Source organism: Aythya fuligula, chromosome 7, assembly GCF_009819795.1.
Source record: "Aythya fuligula isolate bAytFul2 chromosome 7, bAytFul2.pri, whole genome shotgun sequence".
Taxonomy (NCBI): domain Eukaryota; kingdom Metazoa; phylum Chordata; class Aves; order Anseriformes; family Anatidae; genus Aythya; species Aythya fuligula.
In genome coordinates, this window is record NC_045565.1 from 17072949 (window position 1) to 17097563 (window position 24615).

General features: G+C 49.2%; 3 protein-coding genes across 4 annotated transcripts; 1 reads left to right on the forward strand and 2 right to left on the reverse strand.

The window, feature by feature from the left end:
• Positions 1-892: 892 nt before the first annotated feature.
• On the reverse strand, positions 893-4827 carry LOC116491301 (tolloid-like protein 2). The gene is made up of 6 exons (XM_032191165.1): positions 4812-4827; positions 4625-4750; positions 3911-4038; positions 3615-3828; positions 2589-2839; positions 893-1347 (listed from the first exon to the last, which is right to left on the reverse strand). The coding sequence occupies exons 1-6, from the start codon at positions 4825-4827 to the stop codon at positions 1213-1215; spliced, it is 870 nt and encodes a 289-aa protein (XP_032047056.1). The 3' UTR covers positions 893-1212.
• Positions 4828-5070: 243 nt separating this feature from the next.
• LOC116491302 (zona pellucida sperm-binding protein 4-like) lies at positions 5071-13523 on the reverse strand. Its single transcript, XM_032191166.1, is given in 10 exon segments — positions 5071-5148; positions 7013-7173; positions 10942-11072; positions 11408-11505; positions 11672-11859; positions 12229-12384; positions 12711-12813; positions 12891-13012; positions 13326-13475; positions 13478-13523. Coding segments are annotated over 10 exon segments (1233 nt in total).
• Positions 13524-18163: 4640 nt separating this feature from the next.
• LOC116491641 (cytochrome P450 2C9-like) lies at positions 18164-23856 on the forward strand. Of its 2 annotated transcripts, XM_032191781.1 has the most exons (9): positions 18164-18343; positions 18672-18834; positions 19329-19478; positions 19955-20115; positions 20360-20536; positions 21062-21203; positions 21638-21825; positions 23015-23156; positions 23675-23856. In XM_032191781.1, exons 1-9 carry the CDS (start codon positions 18164-18166, stop codon positions 23854-23856), a joined length of 1485 nt encoding a protein of 494 aa, XP_032047672.1. The 2 variants fall into 2 exon arrangements, with proteins under 2 accessions (XP_032047672.1, XP_032047673.1); XM_032191782.1 differs by lacking the exon at positions 20360-20536.
• Positions 23857-24615: the final 759 nt, after the last annotated feature.

Here is a 24615-nt window from a genome sequence, read left to right on the forward strand (position 1 = left end):
CTTTTGCTTGAATGGGGGCAAGGAAGAGACCCCAGCTAGCACACCTCACTTTCCCAGACCTCTATGGACAAACAGCTTGAGACAAAAGGCCTTGCCTGTAAAAAGGCCACACAAAATGAAAACAGAAACAAAACAGAGCTAGAAAAACAAACAGAAATAACATGGTTTTATGCAGTCTGCAGTAAAGCTATAGTCAATGGATCAGTATTGGTCACATGACAATTAAGGCTTTGGCTACTGGTCTTCTACATGCACATTTTATATACATACAACCATGTGTGTGTATAAATTTTCTTGCTTAGAACATGAAAAATAAAATATTTTCATGCATTTGCTTCCCATAGTATTCACAATACTTGGATCGCATTCTGTTCAAGGACTTCTGGAGAGGGATGGGTCAATTTATTATCCATCTGGAAAAGGCCTCATCTCCAGAAAGGTCATTTGTGCCTGACAGTGGCGCTGGCCCCCCACTTCACAGTCATACACCCAAGCAGAAGGTGTCACCCCAGAGCCTGACAGTACATTGGTTATGTAAACATAGTAATCCTTGGATTATAAATACTTTATTAAAGCTAACATACCTCAGCTTTTAGCTCATAATTGCCCATGAGTGCCTTAGTGAAATAGAGACCTAAAGAGACCATCCCCGTACCGTTTCCTACCTCTCAAGCCACGATAACCAAGACAATAAATGGATGGGATAGAAGGAGCCATGGAATTTGGAGTCCTGGCCGTCTGGTCGTTCACTTATTGCACAGAGTACTTTGTAGGGGAGAGTGGGTGCTCCCCAAGGTCCTTTGAGAAAATCCTACCGGGTGGCTGTCCTCATCATCTGCTCCAGGAAATGCATTCACACAGCTCATGTACAGGATGCCTAGGAAGTGTCACCTAGAGACAGGATATTCAAGAGACCGAGACTTCTCTCAGCTCAAGCTCAGTCTTCACTCAACCCCACGGGAAGCTGTGCAAAATACAATGATTATGCCCTGACAGATATGATTAGAAGACAATTTTTGGTCCTGGGTATGTTAACAAGAGAGGGTCAAGCTAATGATTTCAGAGGCAAACTTTTGTGACTGGATTTAGTTTTAGTTACAGAAAATGCTGTACACTGCTTTAGGCCAGGTGCACAGAAGCTTAAAAAAAGACAAAGATCACAGTTAAATGTCTCAATCTTCAGATGGGGAATGTCTGAAAGGAGCAGTCACATTACTTTCTCATATGCAGTGCATCCTGAAATTTGGTACTAATGTATCGGGCGTGAAAGCCTTTCTTGTTAATGGTGTCATCTGTGTGAAATCGAATCATGATGGAATCCCCTGCAGAGTAGATTTCTTCCAGAGGCTGCAGAAAAGGAAGACCAAAACAAAAAAAAGAGAGAGAGAACATAGATTGGTCAAGTTTGCATGCTAAATAACTGCATTACGATACCAGGGTTCAAGCTCACAGTGAAGACAGACTGGCCAGAAAACACAAATACTGAGAACTCAGTACCTCCTGCCCTGCCCGCTTTCCTGAGCATATACCCTTGCTCTTTGCATGCATGCCTTTTAACATGTGACGACTGATGCCAGTCCATTCTACAATCCCAGTTCTTCCGGTTGGTTTTGGTAGGTCACATTCACAGGACTCCCTTGACATTCTTGTTCCAGCCTTCTGAGTATGCTCTAATTTGTCCTAATCTTTTCAGGAAATGACACAATGCAAAGTGGACCCTGTTGGCAGCTGAGGCCCTTCCAGGGTCGATTAGCAGCAAAATAACTTAGCCATATATCTTACAAGCAAAACTGGCTATTTCCCTCACTGTTGTGTCCTGCAATAGCCTCCCCATGCTTCTCTGCAGGACTGATGCTTTCCCCACCACTCTGTTTGACAGCATGCAGGTAGGTGATTACTGCCCCCCTGTCCTGAACTTCTACGCACCAATCTGCTATGCCTTTGCTTGTTTTCCAGACTATTTCCCCAGTTTGCACAGGCTGGTGTGACACACGGGCTGCCTGATTGTTTCTCTTTAAATTCAATAAGCACATTCTCTGTTTCATCGCTGAAGTCCTAGAGAAACCAAACATGGAACCTCTGGTTTTAAATACCACCCACTGTTGGAGCGAGTAACTCCAATTCCAGAGTCACTTCTGTTAAAGGGGGACACAGATAACAATTTAGGAGACAGGACACCATCCCAGAGTCAAACAGCTCCGCCCTTCACTCTCTCCAGAGCATGACTGCAATGTACCTTGGCTGCAGGCAGGAAGTAACTGAGGATTAAACCAGTCTCTGGAAGTAGTTTTTTACTTTCACACAATGCTTTTGGGGCCAGGCTAGGGCACAGCAATGCAGCAGTCCCATGCTGATTGCACACAGCCCTAGCTTAGCAAGGGAAAGCCAGTTGGAAGGGTTTTCAGACCAACTCCGTATAGCAGATAAAATGACTGTAATCTTTACCAAGAGGGGAAGAAGCAAAACACAGACACACAAGGCATTCTCATCACCAATTTGTGACTGCTGACCCTCTCCGAAAAAGGACACGAGTTCCCTTCTTTCCCACCTCCAGCCAGCACTGTGAATTCACCATCACTATGGCTTACCCCTGAACCACAGAAGCGTCCCAGGCGGGGTGCAGTGCTGTCATAACCATCGTAGATCTCCATGTAGTCGTACCCACAGTCAGCTTCTTCCTCGACCTCAAATGTCTGGAATATGAGCTCCACCCCATAACCATCTTCAGCTACAATCACCCAGTCACAGTTGGCTTGACCTGGATAGTTGTTGTCCCCAAACTGAGCATGGGAATACAGCTCCTTAGTTTGCACTTCAGCCTTTAAGAGCCCGCCACACACTGAAGGAAGAAAGGGCACAAAACACAGTCTCCTCAAAGGCCCTACCTCATGACAAAGACTTGCCATCCCGCTTTTGGGCCGTCTGTGGGAAAAGAAAACCTCCAGCACATGTACAACAGGGAAGGTAACTAAGCACTGCACCCGATTAAGACAAAACAGTGAAGTCTTCAGTCATCCATGAAGCCAATGACCCACATAATATAGAGGAGCCTGATCCTTTTGGTTTCCCCGCTGCCAGTGAGGAAGATGCCTCTCACATGCACTGCTGCTCAGTCTGCTTCGTTCACTTATTGGCAAAGGTTTCAGAAAAGTGAACCTTGATACAACACACCCACCTCTGGGCTGCCACAAATAGAAGATCAAGTTTGCTGTGTCTGTTCACAGCACATCTCTACTTCCACCATAACCAATCTGGTATACGCTCATTCCGTGTGTGGGCCAATATACCCTAGCGGCATCCCTTGCTAAGCTAAGCTGTATCACCTCAATTTCTGAGGATGGATGAGGAACAGATGCGGCTGCTGCTCAACCAACCATCTTCAATTTAAACAAGGGAAGATGAGTAGGAACACCTGATGTCAGTAGACCTCTCAGCTAGCATCTATGGTATGGTGCTAGCAGTGGTCTGAGAGCTGGTTAGCACAATTTACAACCAAATAAAACCCACGCTAAGCTCCTTTTGCAAAAAAGTGGGTCTGATCTTCACTGGTAAACAACACAGTGAGATCTGATGACATCTCATCACACTGGGATATTGGCAGGGAATCAGCTTACCTGTGCTGTGTTTTGCCTGGAAACCTTTTCTTTGCACAGAAGCATCAGAGTAAAACCTAAGGAACATCTTGTTGGTAGAAGCTACCACAGGGTCTAGTTTCTTGCTGCCACAGAAGCGACCGAGGATAGGTGACTTGCTGTTGGGCCCATCATACATTTCCAAGTGGTCATAGGCACATTCTTGGTGCTGTTCAATCTCAAACTCATTGAAGATCTACAGCAAGAATAAGGAAAGTGACAGAGACACAATTCTGAGCATGTTTCTCCCCTGGCACTCCCATTCACTGGTCACTCACTACTTTCACTCGGTGGCCAGATGTTGCAGAGATATTCCAGGTGCACTCTTTCCGGCTTGGGTACTTGTCAGGCCAGTTTGGACTGCTCATCATTCCCTCGGCACTGCTCAGCTTATGCTCACAACCAGCTTGAGAAGGAGAGGGAGATCGTGAGGCAGAGGCATCAAGGTAGGTCTCATACAGGAACTGCATCACTGAAATGGCCTACATGCTACTTCACGCCCAATGAGACCCTAAGCATGGCAGAACTAGGGAAGACTTCGGTCACTGGAGAAAGTCTTTCAGGATTACTGCACAATTCTGCTGGGTTTGTCCCCAGGAAGGCCTATATGTTTGGCATCCCCTGGTGCAGCCGCGCTAGCTGGCTGAGTTAACTGGTCAGCTGGTGAAAGAAACCAGTTTATTCCCCTGGGCCCCATTAACCTCATCTGCACCCTCACTCCCAAATGTATTCTCCTGCTCCTCCTTCTCCTCTGCCCTGCTCCCGGTGACATGGTCTCCAACCCTGCCACCGTGTTGACTGGGAAAAGGATGGAGCTGAAAACAAGCCCTGTTTTTCCTTTCCCAAAGTAGTTTTTCAGCTAGCAGGGGCTTTTTCAGTGCCCCAGACTGGTACGGCACTTGGCTGCACAAACTAGCTTCCAACATAGGCCTGAAGCACTCTTTGTGTTTGTGGTAGCTCATCTTTCCTGAATGCAGAGAGCAGGGACCTACCTTCTTTACAATCGCGGCCATTTTCATGCAGCATAAAGCCATTTCTGCACTGGCATACGTAGCTTCCAAAAGTGTTGACACATTCATGCTGGCAACCACCATTGTCTTTGGAGCATTCGTCCTTGTCTGGGCAAGATCAAACCAATAAATACTGAGTTGCCAGTGAGAGGCAGACTACCGCCGTCACCAGCTGTGAACCCCATATCCAGACTGGAGAATACAAACACAAACCTCCAACCCCTATTGCTGGATTAGTCCAGTCACCACCTTATTAGCCCATACAGAGTTTTCTTCAACTGTTTTTCATTCCATAAGATGTATCACAGAAGTGCATTACATAATGCAGGTTTTGAATTATTAATGACTCCTTATCTAAAAGAAACCTACAGCAACACCTCTTTCTTTTCAAATAGGGACCAGGAAAAGAATCACACAAATTCACTAGCCTAGGCAAAAGTCTGCTGGTCAATCTCTGTATTTTCAAGTTTGTAAAGGCTCTGATGAGCCTCCGTCTTCAGGCTGCTCTGTTCAAGAGCACAAGCAAACAGATAGAGAAGATAATCTAAGGTATGAGCTGCTATCTGAAGCTGAAAAAGAAAGCACTATTCTTAATGACACCGGAGACAGAGAGAATTTCTAGGACCAGGTTCCCCTTTGCTTCCATTGAGGAGGGACAAGAAGCACACACCTGCCAAGAAGAGGCATTGGACTCAGAATAGAGCATTTCAGAGAGAGGGGACAGGGGCTTGACTGACAGGGAAAGAAAATATCCATATACACATACACACTCCTGATTTCCCTCAATTCTCTTTTGTCAGTGTTCTTACCCCATTCCCTTCTTGCCCTAGTCTTCCAGCAAGGCTGTGTTTATTAGAATAGTAGGCTTTCCGTCCCCCAGGGCTCGGTGCTGGGGCCGGTCCTCTTTAATATCTTCATTGATGATCTGGACGAGGGCATCGAGTGCACCCTCAGTAAGTTCGCAGATGACACCAAGTTAGGTGCGTGTGTCGATCTGCTTGAGGGTAGGAAAGCTCTGCAGGAGGATCTGGATAGGCTGCACCGATGGGCTGAGGTCAACTGCATGAAGTTTAACAAGGCCAAGTGCCGGGTCCTGCACCTGGGGCGCAATAAACCCAAGCAGAGCTACAGGCTGGGAGAGGAATGGTTGGAAAGCTGCCAGGCAGAGAAGGACCTGGGAGTGATGGTGGATAGTCGGCTGAATATGAGCCAGCAGTGTGCTCAGGTGGCCAAGAAGGCCAACGGCATCCTGGCTTGTATCAGGAACAGCGTGACCAGCAGGGCTAGGGAGGTGATCGTCCCCCTGTACTCAGCTCTGGTGAGGCCGCACCTCGAGTACTGTGTTCAGTTTTGGGCCCCTCGCTACAAGAAGGACATGGAGGTGCTTGAGCGGGTGCAGAGAAGGGCAACAAAGCTGGTGAGGGGCCTGGAGAACAAGTCCTATGAGGAGCGGCTGAGGGAGCTGGGCTTGTTCAGCCTGGAGAAGAGGAGGCTCAGGGGTGACCTTATCGCTCTTTTTAGGTACCTCAAGGGAGGCTGTAGCGAGGTGGGGGTTGGCCTGTTCTCCCACGTGCCTGGTGACAGGACGAGGGGGAATGGGCTTAAGTTGAGCCAGGGGAGTTTTAGGTTAGATGTTAGGAAGAACTTCTTCACTGAAAGGGTTGTGAGGCATTGGAACAGGCTGCCCAGGGAAGTGGTGGAGTCACCATCCCTGGAGGTCTTTAAAAGACATTTAGATGTAGAGCTTAGGGATATGGTTTAGTGGAGGGCTGTTAGCGTTAGGTCAGAGGTTGGACTCGATGACCTTGAGGTCTCTTCCAACCTAGAAAATTCTGTGATTCTGTAAAATTATTATTCCCACCTTATTCAAGAGCCTAGTGGTATCGAATGAACTTCAGCAGCTTCCCGAATTAAGGAAGAGCCATTTCCAGTGGAGGAAGTGAAACCTGAATGTCTTGTTCAGAATCCATCCTGTCCTTGGCAGGGCAGAGAATAGGCTCTTTTCATGGTTATTTGCTTTACCCTTGAAGAACTACCTCTTTATTCACTTCTATTTTCTTACAAAGGCAGCCCGAGGGAAGGGAGGGATGGGACACCTATTAAGGATGGAGAACACCCACTATTTTGCAAAACTGGCTGAGGAAAGAAGTCCATTTATAACAGAACAACTTTAATTCTCCACTCCCTGGAGAAAGAAGATTCAGACTTCAAGGAGAACAATCAGCATTACTGGCTTCTTATAGCAAGGGTCAGGAAACAACCAGAAGCTCCACCAGCAAGTCAGGCTCCTCTGGCTTGTACCCGAAGGATTTACCCAGTTCCAAGTTAGCCAATAGTCACACTTCTGAGATGCAGGAGTTGGTTACGTACATCATTGCCTTCCAGATCAAACACTTCAAACTGCAGAGAGATCCGGTATTGAGCTGGAGCTACCACCTGCCAGATGCAGTTTTTGTTAGTAGGATATTCCTTGGGCCATCCAGGGCTAGTAATGGTCCCATTGAGCTTGGTGATGAAGCCCCCACAGGCAGCTGGAGAGGCAACAAATGAACACAAGGTTTGCTTAGTTTTATTCAGACACAGAGCGGGCCATGCTGTTAGCTGGGAAACGAGTCAGACCCCGACTCGTGGCACATTTCAAATCCCAGCCTGCAGAACAGGTAGCAAATGTTAGGAGTTGCAGAGAAGGCAGAAACCTTACCTGCTACAAACCATCAGTGAAACACACACAGCCAGGCAGCAGCCCTACGAGTCACTTAAACTGTGTAATATTGAACCCTATTTTACTCTACAGCCTTGGGCTTACTATGGATCAGTTGATTTCACATGCACAATACAGTTGTAATGGTCAGCTTAGTAAATTCAACCACACGCAGTCTGACAAACCTTATTAAGTTTAACAGGAAGGATTACTTAGAGGACAATGGAATCTCCTCAGAAGACGCTCCTGTCAGCTCTTTGGTGGCTTATTTCAAGTAGACTGCATTTTCACCAGGGAAAATTGGAGGTAAAATCACAGACTTAGCTTTACTCTCTCATTTCCTTTAAAAATTCAGGACATCTCAGGTCCACCCTCTTGAGAGAGGGAATGGTTTTTACCTTAAAGAAATTGACCTCAGTTTGCTCTTTTGATGCAAAATTCTACTTGTAACAACGCATTTTTTTCCGTGCTGTTTCTTTGGAGTAATGAGATATGGCCAGATCTTCAAAATCCACAAGGTTCAAATCTTCTGTGCTTTGTTCCTGGCATAGTTTTGCATTAGGGCAACTAACCCAAGGGGGCAGCTTCAATGCTAAAAAGTGCAGCAAGTGCTTTATGGACTTGATAGAGCAAAGAGTAATACAAAATCCAGAGTGTTGTAGAACCTAACAAAACAAAAATTGCACAAAGCATTTGGAGTTTCACCCAAACTTTCCAACTCACTTGCTTATTACTCTTAGCACCTCACGAGTTTTAGCAGAGGTAGAACAACCACCTCATCTGGGGGACAATGTGGTTGCATTTACATTCCCCTCCATCAGAGTGGGCAACACTGTCTAGGCTATCTACCCACACAAACCATCCGTGTTCTGCACGAGAGCAGGTAGCAGTGACAGAAAGGGGAGCCCCACTGTCCTTTCCACAGATCTGCACCTGCTGCTGTCTGCTCCGTAACAAAGACATGCTCTGCGCTGAGAAGGCAGGATAGCATTAGGCATCCAGCCTAAGGAAGTCAGACCAGGAGCTTTAGCTGTCAGCTTCCAATGTTCCCCCTACCCCACATGGTGGATCATGGGAGATCTGCTCTGACCAAGGACAACAGTTTTTTAGAGGGATTTAGCAGTACACAGAATCACAGAATTTCTAGGTTGGAAGAGACCTCAAGATCAACGAGTCCAACCTCTGACCTAACGCTAACAGTCCCCACTAAACCGTATCCCTAAGCTCTACATCTAAACGTCTTTTGAAGACCTCCAGGGATGGTGACTCCACCACTTCCCTGGGCAGCCTGTTCCAACGCCTCACAACCCATTTGGTAAAGAAGTTCTTCCTCACATCCAAGCTAAAACTCCCCTGGTGCAACTTTAGCCCATTCCCCCTTGTCCTGTCACCAGGCACATGGGAGAACAGACCAACACCCACCTCGCTACAGCTTCCTTTATGGTACTTATAAAGAGCTATAAGGTCACCCCTGAGCCTCCTCTTTCTCCAGGCTGAACAAGCCCAGCTCCCTCAGCCACTCCTCATAGGACTTGTTCTCCAGGCCCCTCACCAGCTTTGTCACCCTTCTCTGGACTCTCTCGAGCACCTCCATGTCCTTCTTGTAGCGAGGGGCCCAAAACTGAACACAGTACTCGAGGTGTGGCCTCACCAGAGCCGAGTACGGGGGGATGATCACTTCCCTAGCCCTGCTGGCCACACTGCTTCTTATACAAGCCAGGATGCCATTGGCCTTCTTGGCCACCTGAGCACACTGCTGGCTCATATTCAGCTGACTATCAACCAATACTCCCAGGTCCTTCTCCACCTGGCAGCTTTCCAACCACTCATCTCCCAGTCTGTAGCTCTGCTTGGGGTAATTGCACCCCAGGTGCAGGACCCGGCACTTAGCCTTGTTGAACTTCATGCAGTTGACCTCAGCCCATCGGTCCAGCCTATCCAGATCCTCCTGCAGAGCCTTCCTACCCTCAAGCAGATCGACACACGCACCTAGCTTGGTGTCACCTGCGAACTTACTGAGGGTGCACTCGATCCCCTTGTCCAGATCAAGGATGAAGATATTAAAGAGGACCAGCCCCAGCACCGAGCCCTGGGGAACACCACTAGTGACCAGCCTCCAACTGGATTTGACTCCATTCACCATGGCTCTTTGGGCTCGGCTATCCAGCCAGTTTCTAACCCAACAAAGCGTACGCCAGTCCAAGCCAAGAGCAGCCAGTTTCTTGAGGAGAATGCTGTGGGAAACTGTGTCAAAAGCCTTGCTGAAGTCAAGGTAGACCACATCCACAGCCTTTCCCTCATCCACCAAGTGCATCACTTTGTCATAGAAGGAGATCTGGTTTGTCAAGCAGGACCTACCTTTCGTAAACCCATGCTGACTGGACCTGATCCCCTGCTTGCCCTGCAAGTGCCACGTGATGACTCTCAAGATAATCTGCTCCATGAGCTTCCCTGGCACTGAGGTCAAACTGACAGGCCTATAGTTCCCCGGGTCTGCCCTCCGGCCCTTATTGTAGATGGGCATCACATTTGCTAGCCACCAGTCAACTGGGACCTCCCCAGATAGCCAGGACTGCTGATAAATGATGGAAAGCGGCTTGGCCAGCTCCTCCACCAGTTCTCTCAGTGCCCTTCGGATGAATCCCATCCAGCTCCATCAGCTTGCGCACATCTAAGTGCCATAGCAGGTCGCCAACCATTTCTTCATGGATAGTGAGGGCCACATTCTGCTCCCCATCCCCTTCCGCCAGCTCAGGGTACTGGGTATCCAGAGAACAACCGGTATTGCCACTAAAGACTGAAGCTAAGAAGGCATTAAGCACCTCCGCCTTCTCATCTTTTGTAAGAAGGTTTCCCCCCCGCATCCAGTAAAGGATGCAGATTCTCCTTAGTCCTCCGTTTTGCATTGATGTATTTGTAAAAAGATTTTTTGTTGTCTTTAACAGCAGTAGCCACATCGAGCTCCAGATGAGCTTTGGCCTTTCTAATTTTGTCCCTGCACAGCCTCATAACATCCTTACAGTCCTCCTCAGTGGCTCGCCCTTTTTTCCCCAAAGATTATAAACCCTCTTTTTCCTCCTAAACTCAAGCTGCAACTCTTGTTGAGCCAGGCCAGTCTTCTTCCACACCAGCTCATCTTTGGGCACATGGGGACAGACCGCTCCTGCACCATTAAGATTTCCTTCTTGAAGAGCTCCCAGCCTTCCCGGGCTCCTCTGCCCTTCAGAACCGCCTCCCAAGGGACTCTGAGCTGCTCAGGACACTGGTTGCCAAAGTCAGCCCTCCAGAAGTCCAATAGTGGTTTTACTGGTCCCCTTCCTGGCCTCACCAAGAAGGGAGAACTCCACCATTTCGTGGTCACTCTGCCCAAGACAGCTTCCGACCCACCCATCTACCACCAGTCCTTCTCTGTTTGTGAAGAGAAGGTCTAGCGGGAAAACAGGGACAGCGATGTCAGCCCCCCCAGGCAGGCCTCGAACCTGTGACCCTGAAGGCTCCTGCCCAGGTAGGACAGGGTTATGTGAGCACCTCTTGCCACTGGGCTAACGCCGCCTCCGCCCACCCCAAGAAGCTAGAGCAAGTAGCATGGACCTCATACCTGAAGCAACACGCAGCTCCAAGGACAGAGGACCCGGCTGGGACACGGCAGGGAGTGGTGGCAGTGTGAAGACCTGAACACTCAGGGGGATGAAGCTCCCAGTGATCAAGTAACTACAGCGGACATGTAGCCTGGTAGAACAGGAACACCCTAAGTCAAGCAAGTTCACTCTGATGCTGAGTATCTACCTTTCTCCAAGGCTGCAACCTAATGATCTCCTTAAGTTAGTTATAGTCCCAGTCTCCCCTCCAACACTTCCTTTTACCTACTAGAAGTTCCCTGGAGTTCAGATTGCAATCTGTAGCATCACTGATCAGCAACAGCTTTACTCCTCTGATTAGAGAATCAGGGACACGCCAGTCCCTACCCTACACCAGTGTCCCTGTTGTGAGCTCAGAACTTGCAACAAGCAAGAACGCCTCCAGGAAGGCTGCACATAGCAGCAGTCCCAGCTCCAGAGTATTACCTGAAAGTGCTGTCCCTAGTGACAGAGCCAAGGCTCCCAGTCTTCACATCCCTGGATGCCACCAACTCATTCTCATACACAGCGTGGTCTCCAGTGACCTGCAACAACAGACCAGGCACTGTGGCTGCAGTAAAGCCAGGCTGCAGAACAGTGTTTGGCCTCCAGAAGCCTGTAGGGTGCCCACTAAATAGCCAAAGCCACATCAGGCTTCTCCAGGTCTATGTGGAGCTCGCAGTCCTGCCTGGTGACAGCTGCAGCTCTTACCTGAAAAGTAGTGCCACAGGCAGAAAGTGGGAACTGGTACACAACAAAGGCACTGTTCTTCACTACAGGGGTGCAGCCAGCACTTGGCCCACTGGCCAGACGCACAGAGTCCAGGATAACAGGTGGCAGGGTCACATCCCGAGAGACAGCAATGGAGAACCGGCCATCTGGTGTGCAGTGAGCTGTCACTGGAGGAAAACAGTCAGCTTTGAGTTCAGGGACAAACAGCCCTACGCATCACAGCAGAGACAAGAGCAGCAAGTCCTGCAGGTCCTCCTGCCTCTAAGCCCCAGAGCACACACTGAGCACAACAACGTGCAACTGCAGCCAGCTCTATAGACTTGTGCCCCACAGTAACACTGATCCTGGCCCTAAAGCCAGCTCTGTTGCAATAATCAAAGTGACTGGACACTTCCATGAGGCAGTACCCTTGACAGCCAAAACCACAACCCTAAGCCACCTGTGGGCCTGCTATGCACCAACCCTGCTCTGCCAAGGAAAGGAAGCTTCCCAGCCAGCAGCTCCTCCAGGAGGGGAGAACAGGGGCCTACACTTACCTGTGTTGCCATAGTAGCAAGTCTTCACCCTGTCCCTGGGGTTGTAACAACAGCCCCGTGCTTCACAGTCTCCCTGGCTGACAGGGGAGGAGGCACAGGGCAGCCGGTCCTGGCTGCGGACAGCAGAGCAGACGCTGCTGCTTGGGGCATCCAGGGCTGCAAGAGGTAGCATAAGTTTTCAGAAAGCACAGGAACAGTAGGGGTATGTGTGTGTGTGTGACAAAAACAGAGAGGACAGTGGTGTAAGTTGTCCTGATGACTCTGCATATAAATCAAGGGAAGTTTCATGGACTCAGGTGAGAGTCAAACACACGGCCCAGAGCTGGCTGAGGCACAAGTGCCCAGCAAGCTGGGCTCCTGCATCCACATCCTTCCCCAGGGAGTCTCCTGGGCAGCCATGAGCTCCCCTTCCCAATCCGAGGCTGACTTGGAGCAGCCACTAGGCACAGGCAGGGTTTCCTAAGGAGCTGTCAGAGTCTTACCAGGAAGGTCCACAGGGCACCTGAGCAGCTTCTCTTCCTGAAGAACCCTCTGCCCGGTTGCACCTGTGCCTTCAAGCCCCACAATCATGAGGTAGTTGCCATCCTGGGGGAGAACCACACCAGTCAGGGCAGCCAGAGCAGCAGTAAGCACAGCCCCAGCAGGGTCCCTGGGTCACTCACCCATTCAAAGACATAGCAGCTGGTGTAGGAGACTGACACTTTCCTGGAGCCGTCTGGAGCCCCCGAAACCCAGAGCCCACAGCCAGAGTCATTGTGCAGGGCATGTGCCTTCCCCTCAGTGTCTAGAGGAAAAGCAGACAGCAGCAGGGGCTTCAGCATGCCACACCAAAAACAGGGACCTGCAACAACCCCAACTTTCTGTAGGAAACAGGGTCCCAACCAGCAGAGGGACACAAGGGAACCCAGCAGCCAGGGCCACCTAAACCTTGCCCATGAGGGCTGGGTCTTATAATCAGCTCCCAAGTCACACACAAAGCACTGAAGCTGTTAGCACTTCACATCAGAGCCAGCCCTTTTCTTCTCATTCCAGCCATACCTCTGCACTGTGTAAAGACAGCAGCAGCCAGAAGGCCCCTTGACATCGCCCTCACTTACCCCAAGCGGTCAGCACAAAGGAAACATTCCCTTCCCAGCCCACGGGTAAGGTGAGCTGCAAGCTATCTGGACCACAAGCCAGCAGGCCAGGTTCATCAAGAAAGCTACCCTGAGCCCCCACAACCAAAGCAAAGGGACCAAGCAACCCCAGAAGAACAGAGCTCCACACACAGGCCTAGCCTGCCCTACAACACCCATCCTGCTCTCCTGCTGAGGACCATGAAGCACCTGCTCCTACTCTGGCCTTTTAAGTTGTGGAGCCAGCTGGGACCACCAATTCCTGGCGTGTCCAGGTGGACCCAGCCCAGCAGTTTAACACCTTCTATTGCTCTCACCTGGCTCTGAATTGGTCACAGGCTGTTTGCATCCCTTCCAGCAAACCAACAGGTAGGAGCTGAGCTTATGTCAAGAGATGTGTTTGTGTTCATATCACACAGCTGAGAGTGGCTCATCCATGCAATTTACTCTGGAGCCTCGGAAGAGCCTTCAAACTCCTTTTCTGACCCTGAGTTCTTCCCATCACCAGAAGAATCCAGGAGATGTACCTTCTTTTCCCCATGGACCCTACTGCTGCTTTGATTACTTATTACACCACACAAGTGCAAAAAGCCAAGTGTCAATGCTCTTTTTCTCTTTTAAAGGTGCCACTGCTTCAAATGCTAGACACAGGGTGCTAACATGTAAGCACAGAACAATGCTCCACATGAAACCTCCGGAAAACTAGGAAGCTCAGGGAGCTTTGCACAAGCAAAAAGAGGCGATGCCCTTGAATACTCCCAACTCCGGACTTCAGCCTTGTTTGCAGTGCAGCTTGTGTGGGGATAGCTGCAGGACTGTTCCAGGGCAGGCTGTTGGGTGACAGGCCCATACACACTGTGGGACACTGATCCTCAGAAGCTGACTGGTTTCCTTTGGGAAGCCTAAAATGGCCCAGAAATACAGATAAGGGTGAACCTCCATGATCCCAGGAAACATTTTGCCTGCCAGTACCCACTGCCTGCCCATAACTGCAATGCATCTCACACCCTCGCACATACAGTCTTTCCCTTGCAACATGTCAGCCCTTCTGCTCTCGGACTAAATACTGCTCCACAAAGCACAAGACCTTCTCAGCAGTTTTGCACAGCTGGGATTGATGGAATGGATCCTGACAGGCTGCCTGCTTTTGAGCAGTGCTCATGAACTACGTGTGCTCTCCCCAGCACCTCCTGGGCACTGGGCAGCCATGGTGGAGAGGCACTGGGGAAAACATTTGGACTTTAACAGGGAGGGAAGCTTCAACCTCAGCTAGCACCCTTTTCCACAAAAGGCTGGTCCAGATAATCTTTCAAAGTCCCTTCTAATGTGGACTGCTGTATAAGCCTGTGATCTCTGTAGAAACTGATGTCATACGGAGAAGTGTGCCAAGAAACTTTTGCCCAAGTCTCACAGCCACTGTGAACACCTGAATGGTGTACTTGACTGGATTACTTGCTGATAATTAGGATAATGAAAACAAATAAATAAAGTACTTTGGAGTTAAAGAGACAGTTTTCATTAAATTTTAACTCGCCAATAGTTTGTTTACGCTGATAGGAAAAATATTTACAGGTACTTGAAGAAAACTCTATTTGAAAAAACACCTGGAGTGCTGTAGACTCACCACAGCAATACCTGTGCTGAGAACAGTTTCAGTTAAGTTCCCTTCCCCAGTTTTGGCTCCCCAAAAGCGAGCCTTTGGACCTTTGGGACTCTAGTGCCAGTTGATGGAGGGGCGTACAGCACTGCCACATCCCCTCAGCTTGAGATGCCAAACCCCAGATATGATCTCCTCACCTCCACACTAAATAAAAGACTGTCCACCCAACCTCTTGGAAGATGAGAGCCAAGGCTACAGCCTGCAGCATTGTGCAGAACAGCTGTGCACAGAGGTGTACCACAGTGGACACACTGTCCCCAGAAGCCAAAAGGCATCTGCAGACAGCAGGGATATCCACACGAAGCATCCTGTGGAAGAGGAGTGCTGGCTGCATAGTGGGCAGGGGTGGCACTGGCAGTGTCACCTTCTGAACCAAGGTCCAAGAAGAAAAGGAGCAGACAGCAAGCCTGCAAGAGATTCTGCACAGTTATGCTATTTTCCTCAAGCTTAAGATTTATTTTAGAAAGAAGAGGCAAAGCTATGACACTGTTAGCCCTTTATTTGAAAATCCCAAATGCCTGCCTCCAAAGGATTTAAGACAAAGTTCCTGGAGAAGATGGAGGGAGGGGCTTTGAGCTTGGCTTCCCTGCACTTTCACGTGGATGGAGAGGAACAACCAGCCCTGCATACTCATGGCTTCTGCAAGTAGAAGCAAGCACCCAGAAAATAGTGTCACTTGGATGACATGAAAATGCCCATGGCTTCCCTTGGGGAAAGGTCGGCGTGACTAATTTTCTGAGTTTTCCTGCCTTGTAAATCCTCAGTGTGTCTGCCGGGGGTAGGGATATTTGGAATACACTGATTTCATCTTGATTAAAAAATAAAAATAAAAGAGAGAGAGAGAGAAACCTTGAAAATATTTCTGCTGGGGAATATTTTGCCTAAAATATACAAACTGTGAGGCAGAACTGAGAAATGAACCCTTCCTCCCAGGAACAGAAGAACTTTACAGAAAAGGTGACGGAGTCATGAACTAGCAGCAGAGAGGCCACATGCAGCAGGGCGAACTCCCGTGAACTCCACTGTCACTGGCTAGATGTCCTTAGACACACATAAACTTCCATGAACTGCCCTGGCAAGGCCTAAGCTGATACAGCAGATGAGATCAGAAGATCACAAACTAGCTTGAACTTATTGGCAATAATCAGATACCAGTCTATAAGAAGTGAAATGAGTTTAAAAAAGAAAAACAAGTAAAGATAAAAATATAAAAATATTTGAGAAAGATAAGCAAATTATTGCACCTATGTTAGAGAGCAAGGATGACTTCAAAACTCATAGGTAAGCTATTGAAATTTTTGCAGGGGGTGGAGACCTTCACTAGCATCTCTGAGTGAAGGCAAAACTCACATGAATGTGCTGCTGCACCGCAAACCCAGCACACTCCGACCAAGCATCCAGTTCACCCAGGCCCTCAGCTAATTCCCACCAAGTCACCCATCCCCTAACCTCGTTGGATGAGATCTGTCAGCTTGCAAGAGTCACAGATTTTCTGGGCAGCCTGTTCCACTATACAACCACCTTCATCATGAGGAATTTCTTCCTTAGATCTACTCTAAATCTTTTAATTTAAAACCATTACCTCTTGTACTACTGCTGCACACCCTGGTAAAGAGTTTCTCTTCATCTCGTTTGTGAACCTCCTTTAAGTACTGGAAGGTCACTATACGGTGTCCCTGGAACCTTCTCTACTTTAGGTTAAATGACCCCAAATCTTCCTAGGAGAGGTGCTCCAGCCCTCTGATCATCCCCGTGGCTCTCCTCTGGTCCTACTCCAACAGGTCCATGTCTCCCTTGCGCTGGAGCCCCCAGGGCTGGACGCAGTACTCCATGGGGGGTGTCATGAGTGCGGAATAGAGAGGGAGAATTGCCTCCCTTGACCTATTGGCCACATTTCCTGAGACAGCCCAGGAGATGACTGGATTTCTGTGCTGCAAGTGCACACTGCCAGCTCACATCGAGATTTTCATACACCAGTACCTGCAAGTCATTCTCCAAAGGGCTGTTCTCATCCTGTTCACCACTCTGGTGTTTGTAATTGCCCCAGCCCAGGCGCAGGACCTTGCACTTGGCCTTGTTGAACTTCCCGAGATTTACATGGGCCCACCTCTCAATGTCAGTGTCCCTCTGGATGGCATCCCTTCCCTCTAGAGTTTCCACTGCACCACTCAGCTGGCATCAGCCACAGACTTGCTGAGGGTGCACCCATCAAACATTAACAAAAGAAGAACTTGTTTTGATGATGCCATGTTCCAGAAGTAGGTTGGGTGGGCATTTTTGTCTTTGCAACTGCAAACTATTTCTCAGTTTGCACTAACCTTTACTCAATCTCTCACAAGTTCAGCTCTTTCTCAGCCTGGGAACCCATTCCCTAGAAGCCCTCTCAAGTTCTTGATTACTCTCTTCTCTACCTCCTCATCTCCCTCTTTCTCTCCTTTACAAAAGCTTGAAGAGGTCAGAGTCTCAAGGTTCCTTTTCATACGTCTCTCTTCTAGTAGGCCCATTGTGTCTATCACCATGCCCGGAGACCTTTCTGCCTGTGCTAGGTGAATATTTTATACCTTCCTCTCTTGTGAGGCCATACCATCCCCTAGGGAGAGAAACTGAGGCACTTGCTTTGCTCACAAGACAACACATCCGTGTGTTCAGCACACTGCCTGCAGTGTGACCTCCCCTGCTAGCACCAGGAAGCCTTCAGGAACAAGCAGGGATGGCTGTCCCCACTGAGAACTAACGCAAACAATGCTGAAGAATGGGAAACCCACACGGCACCGAGGTACGCGGAAGGTGCTCTCATAACAGCAAATTTCTGGAGCACCTCAAGTGGAATGCCCAGCTCATACTATTATCTCTGTAACAATGAAGTTTAAGTGAAACAAATCAAGTCTTACAAGCACATTTTTAACTTAATCTCTGTTGGCCTCTACAGTTGCTTGAGACAAGGTGTGTTGTTAATGACCAATTAACTTTGGAGAAGTTCAGTCCTGGTTTCGCAACACGGCAGTCTCAAATGATTGACTAGTAACATTGGATAACTCAGCCACGTGATCAAAAACGTGATGTTGACCTAACAGAGCAGAGCACTTCAGTATATAAGCTCAGGCTTGAGCAGCCCGACTTGATTCCTCCTGAGCCTCTCAAGCTCTCCTCCACTTGGAAAATGGAGCTGCTGGGGGCAGCAACTGTTGTTCTCCTGGTTTGTGTTGTTTGCCTGCTCAACTTCGCAAGATGGAAAATCAGGTCTGGAAAGAGGAAGATGCCTCCAGGACCAGCTCCTCTTCCCATCCTAGGGAATCTGCTGCAGGTGAAACCAAAGGACTTAGCCAAAACCCTTGAGAAGGTAAGGACTCTCTTTTTTCCCCTCGGTTTCTTCTCGGGGTGAGAAGTGTGTGTGCTCTGTGCATGGGGACAACATGTGGCTATAGCCTGATGACTGCCAACCCCGGAGGAGCAGAAAAGCCATGGGGATCTCAGCTGTCGTCGTCCCCTCTCCCCCACGCTCTCACCCTTGCTTAGGATCTGATGGCTGACTGACATTTGCCATGAGAGGACCAGATCTTAACCCTGTTGGTCTGTGAGGCTGCACTGCCCGCAGAACAATGCAGCAGTGTGGTCACTTTTCAACTCCTCCTCTCTACATGGCCGTGTTCTCTCTTGCATTTTGACAGCTCAGCGAAGAGTATGGGCCAGTTTTCACAGTGCACCTGGGCTCTGATCCAGTGGTGGTGCTGTGTGGACATGACGTGGTAAAAGAAGCCTTGATTGATCGTGGGGATGAGTTTGCTGCCAGAGGAAGGATGCCACTGGGAGACCGGGCTAACGAAGGATTAGGTATGTTCACTGACTGAGCTCCTCCTGATGCTAAGGGAAGGGCTGAGGACAAGTGTGGCAGGGTGTGCATGGGGCATGCCATGCACAAGGACATGAGTGACATGGGGGGGGTCCCACCTGGAGAACGGCAGGCAGGGCAGCCTGCAACTGCTGGCTTCCACCACCCAAAGAGGATTTCTAAGAAATGGGGCTCAATTTATCTCACTGATGCACAGTGGAAAGGCAAGCAGCAGCAGCCTCAGGCTGCAGCACAGGAAGTTCTGTGTGGATGTGAGGGATGAATTGTTCACAAGGAGGTTGGGGATGTGCTGGAGAAGGCCAAAAGCAGACAGCTGGACTACTGGACTTCCAGAGGTTGTCTCCAGACCACAGTACTCTGAGATGCTATGTCATTGCTATTTACAGGGTTAGCATTCACTGTCATCATGAGTCTCCATTTATCTTACATCCAGCGCACCAAAGTCAGGTCTTCGCTCTTTCTCCTTCCTCTGCAGGCATTATTTTCAGCAACAACGAGGGGTGGCTACATGTCCGTCGGTTTACTCTCACCACGCTGCGCAACTTTGGGATGGGGAAAAGGAGCATTGAAGAGAGGATCCAAGAGGAAGCCGAGCACTTGCTTGAAGAGCTCAGAAAAACAAAGAGTATAGTCTATTTTTAATATAGTTTATTTAAAAAAAAAAAGAAAAAAAAGAAAGAAAAAAAAAAAAGATTGCATTTAGGGAGCCCATGTTCTTAAGCATAAGTTGTGGAGTCTCCATCCTTAGAGGTATTCAGAAGATGTCTGGACATGGTCCTGGGCAAGTGGTTCTAGAAGGGGCTGGACAAGATGATTTCCAGATGTCTGTCAACCATTTTGTGATTCTGTGAATTGATGTTCCCATGCATTTGGTCTTTGCAACAGCTGCCCCTCGTTACAAAGCAGTTAATAATTCCATGATTATGTGCTGTACTTTTTGAAGAACCCTTCTGTGTCAATAAGGCACTGTGAGTTTCCACTAACCTGTGAGTTTCCACTAACCATCAGAGGTCAGGTTACCCACAGTAGCTGTAGGTTTTTAGGTTTTGCCTTTTTTTGTGATTTCTTTTTTAATGGCTTATAACTTTTCTGAACTCACAGAAATGCCCTTCGACCCAACATTTATGCTGAGCTGCACCGTCTCCAATGTCATATGCTCCGTTATCTTTGGGAAACGATATGACTATAAAGACAAGAAGTTCCTGTCTCTGATGAACAACATGAACAACATCTTTGAGATGCTCAGCTCCCGCTGGGGACAGGTACCTTCAGCAACTATTTCACAGTGGTGACATTCTCCCAGGGGAGCAGGAGGCTTCCCTCCCAGTGAAGTCTCACTTCAACCTTCAAACCAGGACCCATCAATGTTCTGCTGCTCAAGAGCAAGAAACACCCTTGCAAATGCAGCTGGTTTTGCCAACTAAGTGCAGCTTCTCCCTAGTCCTAACCACTCTTTTTCTCCACCTCCGGGATTCCTACTAAGACCTCCTCTTTCTTTCCTTCCAGCTATACCAGATGTTCCCAGAGATCCTGGATTACTTCCCTGGCCCACACAACAGAATATTCAAAGAAGTTGATGCTGTAAAAGCCTTTGTAGCAGAGGAAGTGAAGACACACCAAGCCTACCTGGATCCCAGCTCTCCTCAGGATTTCATTGACTGCTTTCTCAGCAAAATGCAGGAGGTAAGGAGAGAGCACACAGCCCCAGCTCATCCCCAAACACCCTTTCCTTTCCTAACTAATACAAATATTGGGATATCCCCTTGTGAGGGCTGAACACAAGCAACTGTCTGTGCAAGTGGAAAGGCACTGACAACACCCCTGATGTTGCCTGTGCTGCAGCTTACAGCTGGTGGTCTGCACCCTCCATGTTCATTACCCACAGCTGCTTGGACACCAAGACCTACAACTGCTTGCACCAAAACACAGGGGTGTTTGCAGGCTGGTCTTGCAGCTCTTGCACTGGAAAGCAGTTGGCACAGCAAGGGCAAGCAGACGGCTATATACCTAACATACAGTGTGCAGTTTCAAAGAAGGCTGCTCTGGGGTCTTGCTTACTGCACAGAGATAGCATTGAAATGTCCTACATGGCTGCCGCACCTTATCAGAGAAATGCAACAGCTCTGGGTGGAAAGCAGGGCCCACGGTGACACAAGAAAGGGCCCTTTTCTCAGTTCAACTAGAGAAATAACCCAGCCTTTTCTCTAGGAAAAAGACAATCCCAATTCCAGCTTCCACTTGAAGAACCTGATAACCACAGCCTTTGACTTGTTCACTGGTGGAACTGAGACGACTAGCACCACCTTAAGATATGGGTTTCTGCTTCTTCTCAAATACCCACAGATACAAGGTACCAGTCTATGATCTCTTCTCCTCTAGCCATTCCCTTGGGCTGGACACAGATCTAATGCTACTGCCTTTTCAACTTCTCTTCTCTCATATTCTACCTAAATGGGCAAAGTCCTTGTATGCTCATACCCCTCAAGGGCCATTACACATCCCTCAGCTTCACTGGCCATCAACAGCAAATGCACCCCCTCATCAGCGAGGGATTTGGCTGTGTCCACATCTTTCTCTCTTGCTACTCCTATTTAGCCAAGTTTGTTATAAGGGCATTGTTTGCACAGGCTGCAGTGGAGTTGCTTTCCAGACTACACCAAAATCAATATAAATGCTCCCATCATTTGCTAGCAAATCCATGAGGTTTGTGGACAGCTTAGGACAAGCTGTTTGGGTGGGTTTGGCTTTATTCACCCATCTTATGGTTTGTGCTTCTCTTGACAGAGAAAGTTCAAGAAGAGATTGACCGGGTCGTAGGACGATCACGAAGACCTTGTGTGGCTGACCGGACCCAGATGCCCTACACAGATGCAGTGGCTCATGAAATCCAGCGCTTTATCACCCTCATCCCCTTGAGCATCCCTCATGCTGTGACCAAAGACATCTACTTCAGAGAGCATTTCATTCCCAAGGTTAGTGGGCAAGCTCCCTCAAGTCCAGCAACAAGGTGGCAGCATGCTTGCTCTCAGGCTGTCGGTTACACGCCTGAAGCTAGAAATGCTGTGACCTGACCATGTCATCACCTGGGCCTTCATAGAGTTTTCCTCAGATCCACAGGCTGCTGTAGCATACCTGCAATTCCTTGTTGCTGTCCCCTGGGCTGAGACTGGAACACTAGGTCTGCCCAACACCTCTGCTCACTTGCTCTGTGGGTTGACCTATCAGTAGAAACATGCTGAGCTCACAAATAGAACAGAGCAGTGTCTCCTCACAAAGGCAGCAAAGCTGGGGAACTGCTCACTGCCATCTGGGGGAGCCTGGCATCTCCTTGGAGGCAGAGTCAGTCTGTGATTATTGAGAGTAGAGACCCCAAGGCAAAATGTGATGGAAACTATTTACATTCAGATGAATGAACAGAACCTGTTTGCCCTGTTCTTACACAATTACTGAGGCAATCCTTGTTGGCCACTCCCAGAGGCAGCCTGATAGGCTAGGGCAGCCCATGGCCTGGTTTGGCCTGGACCACTACAGTGATGCTCATGTTACTTCCCATCTTCTGAGGGACCACAAACACTGGGGAACAGCAACATGGGGCCTGTTGGCGTCACGATTTTCATCTGTCACTGTAAAATCAAGACAGCACCCAGGGAACTAGCAGAGTCCAGCTTCTAGCAGAGTGCTCTTTTGTCATCACTTCTGGATCATTTATCCTGTTCCCCAGTCAGGGGCTGCTCAGAAAGTAAGAAGAAAGAGGATGGAGGCAGGAAAAAAATTGTCAGAAGAGAAGAGAGCTACAGTCTTGTATGCTTTTGCTTTTCAGGGCTCACAGAAAAGAAGGAACATTGTACATCTACAAGTTCATTATAGTGAAACACCAAGAAAGAAGAATTAGGTGGGGTGTCCCCAAACAACCAGAGAAAGGAGAGGATAAATGGGCTGAAACAGAAAGGGAACACAGGAGGGGCAGCCAGAGCAACTGTCTATGCTGTAACATCTAGCAGGGCCTCCCTAAATGTGCCTCTCCAAAGGGAGAGTCCCCAAAGGGCCGCTGAAGGCTCTGAGAGGATTGCACTAATTACCTCAGCCTTAACTTGACAGGCAGTGGGGTTAAGTGACCTTAGTCACCTCCCCTTCACTTCTGCTCTTCTTGTCTTACTGCAGGGCACCACAATCTTCCCCGTCCTCAGTTCTGTGCTGTATAACAGCAAGGAGTTCCCAAACCCACATGAGTTTAATCCTGGACATTTCTTGAACGAGAATGGCACCTTTAGGAAGAGTGAACTCTTCATGCCCTTCTCAGCAGGTAACACACAGGCTTCCTCTCCCAGGAGCTGCTGTCCTCCCCTGGGGGAACCACCCTGCTTTTTCCCATAGCACCTGCTCCCCGTGTGGTCCTGCCACTACTTCCCTGGGGCTCGCTGCTCTCTGTGTACCTACTCTCTGCTGTTCCTTCCCACCCACATCAGCCCTCTCTTTTGGGGGCTTTTTAGAACTCCTACTGGGAGCTGCCACTCTTTCTGGGCACCTTTAAGTAGGCTACTCGCAACCACTCACCTACCAACAGCCCCAGCCCTCCTCTTTCTCACCCACGCTGTGTCACCTCACTCTCTCGACCTCTCCACGTGATGCCTCCTCCCTCCACTCTCCAGGCTTCTCCTGTTCTTCGTTCACACACCCAGTCAGTCACCTCCCTGCTGCTATTTACTAGCTTTATTTACTAGCTGCACCTAGTAAACAAAGCTGCATAGCACGTAGGCCTAGCACAAACTCCAACCCACACAGCAGCACCTGCTCAGCGCTATTTGTTGTCTTTACTTCCAGGGAAGCGAATATGCCCTGGAGAGGGCCTGGCACGCATGGAGATATTCTTGTTCCTGACCACCATCTTGCAGAACTTCACCTTGAAGGCTGTCCTCAAGCCTGAGGAGCTCAGCATAACCCCTACGCTGAGTGGATTAGGAAATGTTCCTCCCTTTTACCAGCTCTGTGCTCTTCCCCGCTGAAGGGCACGAAACCTCTGTGCAGTGTTCCCTAGCCCATCTAGTCTTCTATATCTCTACGCCTCTACTAAATCCAATGACAGGAGTATTGGCTCACCTACACAAACACCTCCAGGAAGATAGCTCCCAGAGTCCCAGGCTCTTCAAACCACTGACACTGTGTGTGCTCACTGAGTGCAGAAGTCCCACTGAACAGCCAAATTGCTTACAAACAGGGCTCCTGCGGCTGCCCACGACCTGCAGCACGTGTCCCACTGAGGGCAGCATGCTCTGCTGATGGACAGTATGGTACGTGTACATTAACAGCCCAATAAAGAAAAATCTATTTATGAGGCCTTGAGCTGCTGCTTTCTTTGGGTGGGGCAGTCCCCGCAGCCACTGCTCCACTGCAGAGCAGGTCACAGCACCTGTGGCCACGGCGCTGCCAGAAGAGCTGACCTTCCAGTGCGAAAACCCCTGCCTGCTTCACCACCAGATTCCTGCTGCTGCCTGCAAGGAACCCTGCCAGCCCTGCAGCCTGCAGAAGAACAGCGGCAGCATCCCTCCTGGATGACAGCACTCCTCCATTCACAGGCTGAAGCTCTGGCTACTTTCAATGCTGTGCCCCTTTGGTGGGACCTCTGTCTCCGCCTGGGTGCCCCTCTCATTCCTAGGGTACTCCATGGCCCAGCCTTTCCACAGGCGGGGAGCATCTTCCCTACGGCTCCTCTTTCTTCCCAAAGCATTTTCCAACACAACCCTGCCTGTCACCGTGGCCACCCA

Coding starts and splice junctions, on each gene's coding strand:
- LOC116491641 (XM_032191781.1), top strand. CDS start 18,164: ATGGAGCTGCTGGGGGCAGCAACTGTTGTTCTCCTGGTTTGTGTTGTT. Junction 20,116..20,359: donor TCAGCTCCCGCTGGGGACAG/GTACCTTCAGCA, acceptor CTTTCCTTCCAG/CTATACCAGATGTTCCCAGA. Junction 23,157..23,674: donor CTTCATGCCCTTCTCAGCAG/GTAACACACAGG, acceptor CTTTACTTCCAG/GGAAGCGAATATGCCCTGGA.
- LOC116491301 (XM_032191165.1), bottom strand. Junction 2,840..3,614: donor CCAGGCAAAACACAGCACAG/GTAAGCTGATTC, acceptor TTCTTCCTTCAG/TGTGTGGCGGGCTCTTAAAG. Junction 1,348..2,588: donor GACGCTTCTGTGGTTCAGGG/GTAAGCCATAGT, acceptor CCTTTTCTGCAG/CCTCTGGAAGAAATCTACTC.